Source organism: Pezoporus wallicus, unplaced genomic scaffold (genome assembly GCF_028554395.1).
Source record: "Pezoporus wallicus isolate ANWC-B61680 ecotype Strahan unplaced genomic scaffold, APGP_CSIRO_Pwel_v1 contig_6566, whole genome shotgun sequence".
NCBI classification, from domain to species: domain Eukaryota; kingdom Metazoa; phylum Chordata; class Aves; order Psittaciformes; family Psittacidae; genus Pezoporus; species Pezoporus wallicus.
In genome coordinates this window covers 2,329,606-2,340,075 of record NW_026638763.1, presented here as the reverse complement: position 1 = coordinate 2,340,075, position 10,470 = coordinate 2,329,606, and the positions used below count along the sequence as shown (strand labels likewise).

The 10,470-nt window shown below is 45.4% G+C and overlaps 1 protein-coding gene across 2 annotated transcripts in view; it reads right to left on the bottom strand.

Moving 5' to 3' along the window:
- Nucleotides 1-4,945: 4,945 nt before the first annotated feature.
- ADARB1 (adenosine deaminase RNA specific B1) overlaps nucleotides 4,946-10,470 on the bottom strand; it is a 44,849-nt gene continuing 39,324 nt past the window's right edge. For both annotated transcript variants that reach the window (XM_057412297.1, XM_057412296.1), the window contains exons 9-10: nucleotides 6,815-6,993; nucleotides 4,946-6,121 (exon numbers count right to left, since the gene is read on the bottom strand). In XM_057412297.1, coding sequence (XP_057268280.1) covers nucleotides 5,945-6,121; nucleotides 6,815-6,993 — 356 coding nt within the window. In that variant the 3' untranslated portion in view covers nucleotides 4,946-5,944. The remainder of the gene's footprint in view (nucleotides 6,122-6,814; nucleotides 6,994-10,470) is intronic.

Sequence of the window (10,470 nt, the reverse complement as noted above, 5' to 3'; positions counted from 1 at the left end):
TTGGTAAACAGTTTCCTGCAGGGAATTGAAGATGTTGTTGAAGAAGCTGTGGCTGCCCCATCCCTGGCAGTGTTCAAGGCCAGGTTGGACACAGGGGCTTGGAGCAACCTGCTCTAGTGGAAGATGTTCCTGTCGTGGCAGGGGTTGGAACTAGAAGAGCTTTAAGGTCCCTTCCAACCCAAACCATGCTGTGAATCACAAGGATTCTGGGCATTTGCAAAGCCTGGAAATGAAATTCAGAGCCCAGGTTTTTGATGATAGAATCACAGAATGGTTCAGGTTGGAAGGGACCTTAAAACTCATCCCGTTCCAATGCGTGAGGCTGCTCTGTGCAGTCCCAAGCCTGGGATCCCTCCATCCATCCATCCCTTTCCCTTCGCAAAAGCTGTAGTTTCATAGATCAGGTTGGCAGCTTCAGCACTCTGCCCTCAGTTTACTTCTCCCTTAGCTCTTCCGGACATAACCAACACTACAACTTTAAGGATATGCACAGCATTTTGTGACGTTTCCCTTAGGGTTTTTGTGCTCCATTGTGATAGCACCATACAGAAACAATGATGAAACTTAGTAAGGACGTAGCTCTTTGTATTTTCAAATCTCTGTACAACCATGAACTAAACAAAGCAAGGTAGTATGCAAAACAGTCATTGCTTAGGATAATCGATGGATTGTGCTGTATCTGAGAGTAGCCTTTAATATCCTTATACCGGGTAGGTAAAACTGTTGTATTCACACTGTCACATGGGAAGACTGGGGAAGAGTAACTGCTTAATGCAAATAATATACAGCAAGATCTATATATTTGGATGTATAAATATATATTCACACACACATTTGATCCTAAATTTGTTAAAGACAGCTCAGCCAAATGACAACACAACTTGCACTGGTATGAGAATATTGAGGGTATTAAAAACATCTAAACCACTGCAGCGACCTCAGCTGTGGATCTGTCCCTCCAGGGAACAGGAACTCTTCAACATCATTCCCCCTGCTCCCAGTACTGACACCATGGCTCTTAGTGCCTCTTTTCCAGACATAAGCATGTACCTACAAAACACATCTACCCCTAAGCCATCCAAATGCTGCTGGCACAGTTAATGGGCAACGGGACAGGCCTCTGGCTGCAAAGGTTCTGAAAACCACTCTACGTTGACAAGATCCAAGGAGGAATTTGGGTCCTACCTGTTCTCCAGCAGCTCTGACAGGCTCAGGCTTTCAGCCACAGCCCCGTTTCTGCAGCCTGGGCTGGTTTGCATCATTCTGACCATAACCAGCTCAACAGAAACAGGGCAAGAATTTGTCCTGTCAGCATTTTTCTGGGGGGTCAACCCAAAGTTGTTGAAAATGTTTCGGAGCACATGTTTACTTACAGGAACGGCAGCAAGTCCAATACACCTAAAAGCCTTGGATACAGAGCCAGCGGGACTGCCTGTGCTGCAGCGTCTCCGGGAAAGGCAGTGGCTGAGAAGCCCCCACTGCCCAGCAGACAATTCATATGCCACATGCTCCCCATTCTCTGCCCAAGGGTCTCTCCAGCAGACAGCAGAAATCCCATCCCATGCCATCATTCCTGCTTGGCATCACAGAATGAATCCCACACTGGGTTGGGTTGGAAGGGACCTTAAAGCCCATCCAGTTCCAACCCCTGCCATGGGCAGGGACACCTTCCACTAGAGCAGGGTGCTCCAAGCCCGTGTGTCCAACCTGGCCTTGAGCACTGCCAGGGATGGGGCAGCCACAGCTTCTCTGGGCACCCTGTGCCAGCGCCTCAGCACCCTCACAGGGAAGAGCTTCTGCCTAAGAGCTCATCTCAGTCTCCCCTGTTCTGTCAGGTTAAAGCCATTCCCCTTGTCCTGTCCTTACAGGCCCTTGTCCAAAGCCCCTCTCCAGGTTTCAAAAGGCAGCGCTGCTCCTCCATCAAACACATGTTCTGCTCTGTTCTACCAAGCTCTGTGATCCAACAGCTTAAAATAAAGTACCTTTCACTGAGAGAACTGTGTGAGAGTTGGGTTTTTCCCTCAGACAGCTAGATAGTACTTAGGCATCCCAGAATGGGACTACAGAAATGCCATACCAGCTCAGAGATCCTCAAACTTTCAGCCACAAATCACTTCAGAGGATATGCAGAGTACACGCACAAATCACCTACTCCTGAGATTCCTATGCTGTAGAATCACAGAATAGGATCATAGAATGGTTTGGGTTGGAAGAGACATTCAGAGCTCATCTAGTCCAACCCCCGCAATGAGCAGGGACGTCTTCAACTAGACCACGTTGCCCAGAACCACATCCAGCCTGGCCTTGAATGTCTCCAGGGATGGAGCATCCACACCTCTATGGGCAACCTGTGCCTGTAACCAGTCATGGAAAGACTTCTTTATGGTGAGGAGGCCAAACCTGCCAACTGCACAGAAACCCCTGTTGGATATTCCTAAGCCTAGAGTCACATTTACCATCACTACATGAGGGCGGGTGGGCGCTGTGAGTGAGAGAACATCTGAGCTCTTGGGGGAGAACAGTTGCCAACCAGGTCCCACACTCGATACACTTCATACTCAAGTGTTAAGACAATCTATAGTTATATTGCCAGGTCCTGAGTACAGCCATGACCCACATTTCAAGTGTTCAACATTAGGCCCAAGTTTCCTTAAAATGATCCCATGGAACACATATATTTCAAACATCTATGTTTAAAATGATCTATTTTACTAACCTACAAACTTCATCCAGACTGTCACCTGGAGAAAAACACCTGAAATTAGATTTCAAGTATTCACCAACACGGAAGTTGTTGCTTTAAGTTATTTGAAGATCCTGAGACAAACACTCATATGCAAAGACAAGAGGAAAATAAATATGTTTAAAAGAAGCAAAGCAGCTCCCAGAGCAGCACTGTAGGTCCCAGTGCAAGCCAGCTCCCATCCATCCACCCACCCCCGGCTATTCAGACAAGACCCCAACCCACCATGGAGACATGCAGCTCCCAAAGGTCAGCCACAATGCTCAGCAGTTGTCTTGCCTTCTGCAGTCACTGGGCACTGTATAAATCACTGAATTCTTGCTCAGAGAGAGTAATTGTGAGGAACATGGGAGCATCAGCAAGCACAACCCTGCCACATATGAGGTGCACAAAAAGGAAGAAGCGAGTGAAGGAAGCCAAGCAGTACTTTATTGACTCCCAGAAGACAGATAGAGATTTGCATACAATCCTGGAAAACTTCTTTTATACTTTTTAAAATCCCGGAATTACAAACAAGAGAACTCATTCCTCATAAATAACCTGACACCATTCCTTCATCAAAAGGGTTTGGCATGGAACATTATTTCCTTTTACAGTTTTCAGTTCAGTCGTTCCTTAGAACAGTTTAAAAAACTATGTCTATAAATAATACTTAAATATATTGCTCATATTTGTGACTTCATAAAAAAAATAGCTTGAGCTAATACTTTCCTCGTCATCAAAAGAAAAAGACGATCCAGAGAGACACCAACTTTTGAATGAGCACTTCAGAAAGATGGGTGAAAATAACCGGCTGGAGGTTCTCAACAGGCTTCATTTATCAATAGACTGAGCCCCTTCAAAGTGGGTGTTTCACATAACTGCAGTAATGACTTTAAGAACAGCACACAATGTGAGCTCCATCTGTCCATACCCAACTGCAGCCACCAACTCAACTTCTGCACCACGAACGAGACAAGGTTGATCTCAAAGGCAGGTGCGCAAAATCTGACCACATACGGTTAAATCCCTTTTACCCTGAGGTCAGTCTAAGCCTCAGTTGGATGAGGAGGACCAAAGCTTTGTCAGGCTTGCAGAGGCCATGGGAATGATTTGGGGTTTAATGAGGAGTGGACAGGATGGCTGAAGTCACGGAGGAAGCTGGATGAACACAGCCTGTCTACTGCATCTTGTGACATTTGGTCCTCCAGCACCCAGAAGAGGCATCTGGAAGCATCAGACTTTTCCAAGGGGATCACTAAGCCACAGCCTTGCTGGCCTTCCCAGAGCTATTACCCATTACACCACTAAAACTGCATTGTCTGAACCTCAGCGTGTTACTTCCAAAGACACTAACCCAGAGCCTTCAACTAACGCACAAGTGATTTTCAGGCTTGATCACTCAGATTGGAAATGGGCTCCTACTTGAGCACTAATGAAGCAGCACATCTCTTGGCATTCATGCCTGGTACAAGTGGCTTTACATCTCCAACACCCCAAGTACTTGCTAACCCCCCCAGGAGGTGCTGGGATTGAGGGACAGTAAATCCAGTTACAGCTTCAGGACAGCCTCTGCCCATGAAGCTGACTGAAGGGACCCACAGCTCCTCTCCACTGCCTCTGCAGATGCACCGGCACAGCTCTAAACTGGATCTCTGACCCAATGTGGGTCTAAAAGTTACCCTTGACTCGACTTCAAAGCACGGACCAGCCCGCTGATCTGATGTCCTGTGCAGCACAGGCAAGGGGCAGTAGAGCAGAGAGACAGAACCCTACAGCAGGAGCAGTGGAGCACCGACTGGGTTCTGTCAAGCAAACTCCCATGTCACGAAGCATCACCTTCATGGTCTGCAAAGGCGATGGAGGATCTCCGAGATGCTCTTCAGAAAGCAGAGGTGCTACCTGGATGGGCATGAGCCAAATGTTTGGACACACGCCGCGTGAGCAGAGGAGCAATATTGGACATTGTCTCATTCTGCCCCTAAATATCAGGTTCTAAAAAGTGTTCTGAAAAATGCCTTCTATACACCAGCTAATCAAACGGATCTCACAATATTTCCTTTCTATCCTACATTTTTACATAAAGCAGAAGTGTCTACACCTTTCTAAGTAATCATCAAAGCAAATGAAAGCTCGTTTTGAGAGTAACTTACCTAATCAGCTCCATGAAGACCATCACACATGTAAACACAAAAGGCAGTGAAACCTCAGAGACACAGCAAGTTGGGTGAAAACAGATGTAACACAGGAAAGAAGTTTTAACAACTTTTTGTCCATACAAGAACTTCTGATTTCCAAGAGGAGAGCAATTAATACCCAGGAAGTGCCTGGTTTTGGCAATTCAGGCCCTTAAAATGAGCTATTTCCTTTTCAAGTTGTCATATAATGCTAGGATTGTATTGTGATGGGTTCCTGGGATATACAGATCACCTACTTCTAAACACGTTCCTGCACATTATAGACTAAACTTCTTAACTTACGAAGAATTATTCTGCTGTTTCCAGTTTACAATGGTAAAAAATAAACCATGAAGACTTCACAATTTGTGTAAATGGGAGGGAAATGTATTTTTAAAAACAGAATAAAAAGCTGCATGTTAAAAACTGGGTCACAGACTAATAAATACATACATCAAAGACAGGAAATTCTCAGCAGCTGGTTGTCAAGAGCAAGGAAGTGGGGAAAAACTAGCTGTCCAGACTCCATTCTGGCTCTGTGGTCTATAGGCTAGAAATATCTGCAGTTCAAAACCAAGTTAAGGGAGGAGCAGACTCAGCTTTGTCACCTATTTTCTTTGATAAGAAAAAAATCAGCTACTTCCTAAAAATGTGGTGGAAAACCTGGAGAAACTTCCATTTCCTCATGCATTTGATGCCATTGAGTTTAAAAAAGAAACAATTTTAACCCAGAAAAAACGAGCTGTCATGTCCTGTAGGAGCAGCCTTCCCACGAGGTTTCTACAGTGAAAGTCTTCCTAGAAATACACCAGAAACTACTTTCTCGTAACAAAATATACAATGATGGGTCAGACCAGCATTGAGCTTCCATACTCAGGCAAAACAGAAACAGCTGCTATGAAGTTTCAAATGAAAACCAAAGGAAAAACCCAACTCCAAACAGGATAAAAGAAGTTCTGATGGCTAAGGAGATGCCAGAAAGCAATGCTGGACACCAGGAATTTCCAGAACAACCCCCTTTCCAAAGTGATGTGCAGTCTGTGGATTAAACCGTGAGAGAAAACTGATCCTGTTCGATGGGCTTCTCCACCCAGGCTCCAAGTCCTGCCTTCAGGAATGCTTTAAACAAACACTCTTTGGCAGTTTGATACTCAGTGGCTCCTTGCTTGGTTTCATGGTACAGGTTAGGCTTGAGGATCTTCGAGCGCAAGCTGGAGGAAAGCTGTACGGACAAAAGAAAGGAAGAGAGACAAAAGCCTATAAAGCCAAACAGTTATTAATTAGTGATTAATTATTAGCGAGTTATTAACAACCTCTCTACTATTAAAACAAGATAACAAACTGCTAAAGCAAATGTTCAAAGGCAGACAAGTACAACACTGCTCCTTCCAGCCATCAGGGCTCTGTACCCAGGTTCACTGCACCCAACTGCACTGTTTGCCTCTTCCAAAGCACCATGCCACGCTGACCAGCATCACCACTAGCCTGCCTTTTGCCTTTTCTGGATTATCGGCTTCCTTTGGTGGAAGCAATCTCGACATTAAAAAGCCACTGACAGATCCTTTGTTGTAGCTTTTCTCTCTGGGAAGACAGAACCTCAATAGGTTGGACTGCAGTGCAACTGGGATTATCCTTCCAAATACATCAAAATGAGAAAACAAGCTCAGAGGAGATAGCACCCTTTGTTTACTTAGCTAGAAACCAAGTATTACTAGATTCTTGCATGTATGTTGGATCAGACATCATCAAACTGAAGAACAAGCTCCGAAACACCACTGTTCTTTTCCATGACTACATGGAGCAGTAGCTAACATCAGGCTCAGCTTAAAACAGGCTCAGAAAGAGGCTTCTGAATACTCGGAGATACTTGATTAGGAATTAAGCAGTGGAAAACCCAGCACTCCAGCACATGTACCTTTGCATGAATACGCATCCAGCGGCTGTAAAAAGCATGCTTACAAAGGCGAGATGCACGACCCATTTCATCTTTGCCAGTTGTAGCATTAATAACTTCCAGACCAGTGTCTCCTACTGTCCAGTTCACACTGAAGTTTGGTGCTTTCCCTGGTTGACGGGCTTCTGCATTGCTAATACCTGAAAGAAAAGTGATGGTTAATGACAACAAGAAATATCAACTCATGATTTTTGTTTTTACTGGGGAGTAATGGATACGGCAGAGCTATGAAATCACATCACTAAGAGTCCTACAAGCACATCTTCCACTCCGAGGGCATTCTCCTGCAGATTTGTCACTAACCTTGGATATTCTGCCATGCACATCTCATTCTCATCCTGCCTAGAGCGCTCTCTCCTCCTGTCCTTCCCAGCAGGGCTGTGATAAACTAGCTCCTCAGTGGAGGGGTTCATGGAGAGGTCTGTGGCAAGGGTCCATGCGGACACTAACACAGGCACCTTGAAACAGCCATCTAAGGATGATCTGGTCTTGCTGATAGGGCAAACCAATGAACTAATTATTATGACAACAATTATGAAGCAGGGGAAAAAAGTTGCTCTGCTCCTGCACAAGAAACCGCTGCTCTCGGAGCCCACTCACTCATGAGACGAGTTGAGCACAGGCAAGAGCAGATACTGTGAGGTTTTGGCAGTTGTAACTCTCCGCTTGATTCCCTTTCACTGCTGCTGTAAAAACATAGGTGCATACTACTCATCTCATTTCAAAATGGGTGTGAAACACTGGCTATGTTTAAACACAGTTACAATTCAGATAGCAGCCTTGGACTGCAGTCTTATTCGGAGAGGTTGTGCTGATTTAGAAGTGCCTACAAAGTGCTTTTCCACTTTCCCTCATAAGAATGGAGTTAGGTCAGAGCAGGGACAGCAGAATGCCTTACAAACCAAGGCATGAAGATGCCTACGGTCGAGTAGCAGTTGAGTAAACTTCATTAAAAGTATATCTCCTCGTCCTTCTGACACTGGGACGTGGTTTGATTAGCACAGGCAGCAGCACTGGCACTGTGGGCATCCAAGTTGTGATGAGCAAGCCCTATCCTCAGCACCCTCCGCAGAATGCCAGAACTGGTCTGTCAGCATAAATGCAGCTGTGCTCCAGCTGCCTCCCTATTCCACATGCCCATTGCTACTGACAGTGCCTACAAATAGTAAACCACAGGACTCAGAAAAGGACTCGGATCATTTTTGCTCAGATGTTAAATTGGGCAACACCTCTCAGCTATGGCTTAAATCTCTGCTGCTGGAGAAGCAAAGCCATCAGCAGTCTAACCCAAGGGTGAAGCAAGGCCTAGGGCAGGATTTATTCCCTCACAGGATCACAGCACTGCAGAGATGCACTGTGTACAATGACCACCGTACCATGCTTGAAGATCATGGCAGCTGCTGCCATCCATGGGCAGCTCCTGTCCTGCGTGTGCTCTGCACCCACAAGCAGCACCCCGGGCTGCAAGTCTGGGTTGTGTGGGCTATGGAAAACCTGAGGAGCACATCAGGTTTGATCCTGCAGACATCAAAGGCATTGGAACAGGCTGCCCAGGGCAGGGCTGGGGTCACTGTCCTTGCAAGTGTTCACACACAGTGGAGACAAGGCCCTCAGTGCCATGGGTTAGTGGTGGCCTTGGCAGTGCTGGGGAATGGCTGGATTGGATGAGCATAAAGGTCTTTTCCAACCTGGTTGATTCTATGATTCTACAGAGGTAGAAAAACTCTAATTTTCTCAGTGGTCTCACCAGGAGAAAGCAAAGGAACAGGGCAAGTTTTTCTTTCTAATAAGTAAAGATCCCATTTTTACATTAGCACAACTCTCACTGAGAACCCGTTTCAAACGTACTCTGAGGTTCTGCTAAGTCCTACACTTCATTACATCTAGTGAATTTGTATAAATTGAACCTAAGTGTTGCAGCAGGGTGTCTCTCTTGCTGGTATTTGAAATGCAATCTAATACAGAAAGAGCACAGGACTGGCTCATGTAGGCCAGGTCTCATGTAAGACCTACAAGGTCTGAGCAACACAGCAACATTCAGTTTGCTTGCCACAATCAGTTCCTCCTTTCAGAAATCAACATTTTGAAGTATCAATCACATTGAACTTCCTGAAGCTGTTGTATCTTTATGCTGTGTCTTTATGCTCAGTTTATGTCAACCTGGTCACTGTGACTGATAACCAGTAATTACATAAATAAGTGAAGATATATGAAGATAGGCTGAGAAAGTTGGGGCTGTTCAGCCTGGAGAAGAGAAGCTACGTGGAGACCTCATAGCAGCCTTCCAGTATCTGAAGGGGGGCTATAGGGATGATGGGCAGGGATTCTTCATTAGGGACTGTAGTGATAGGACAAGGGGTAACGGGTTCAAACTTAAACAGGGGAAGTTTAGATTAGATATAAGGAGGAAATTCTTTCCTGTTAGGGTGGTGAGGCACTGGAATAGGTTGCCCAGGGAGGCTGTGAATGCTCCATCCCTGGCAGTGTTCAAGGCCAGGTTGGACAGAACCTTGGGTGATATGGTTTAGTGTGAGGTGTCCCTGCCCATGGCAGGGGGGTTGGAACTAGAGGATCTTAAGGTCTTTTCCAACCCTAACTATTCTATGATTCTATGATTCTAAGTAAATAATAAAAAAACCCCTCCATTATTCCTGATAAAAGCTGAAAAAAAACTAAGAATTTGAACAGAAGTTTCCTGAAGAGGTATTTTCTGGATTCTTTTAGGAGAGATGCATCCAGGAGCTGAAATACACCAAGATGCCATGGACCTATACCCAGCTATCTGTACACTGGGCTGTGGGATTCACATACTGACCCACCCAGGAGAGCAGATGGTGGTCCCTGTTGGGCAGGTACCATCGAAAACATCACACAAGCAATACTTGAGGAAGACCCAATAAGAACAGGTCTTTACAACAAGATGAGAGTCAAAAAGTCCTCATCACAACATCTGAGGTCCTTCTGAGTGGTTGGCAATAGACATGTGCATCACACCTCCTGTAAACTGGAGCTGCTCATGCACAACACAACTTGTCCTCTGCCATTCAAGTACAAACACTGCTACTCCACGAGCCACACAACACAAGGTTTGCACCCAAACACCTCAGACATTGTCAACTTTGGGTGCACAGAAAACGAATCTCAGCTCTGAGTCTTCAGGAGCACATCAATTCGGGCTGCTTTTGTGAAGTGTGTGTGAAACAGAACCATGCTGACAAATCTCTGGATCAAAAACTACTGAGCAAGAGGGCTTAAGAAGTTGCCACCACATGAGAAACAGGTCAGTCATGGGTTTTCTTCCATCTAATGATACCTGTGCTTTTGTTCCATACACCACTGCCCTATCAGCTACTCAGACATCATCACAAGGAGCCACACAAGCAAGCCGTGAGGAAGCTGACCATCCAGTATGCACATTTCCATGGCAGTTATACAATTGCATTCCTTAGGTTATCTTGATGAATTAAATACATTCTTTAAAATACAGACTTACAGAGAATTTCAAACAGACTAAAATAACACCACCCTGTTCAGCTGCTTCATTATGTGCATGAACCCTGGAGAGACAGCAAAAAAGTCCCTGAAGGTGGATCACGGGTAGCACTGACAAGGAATAA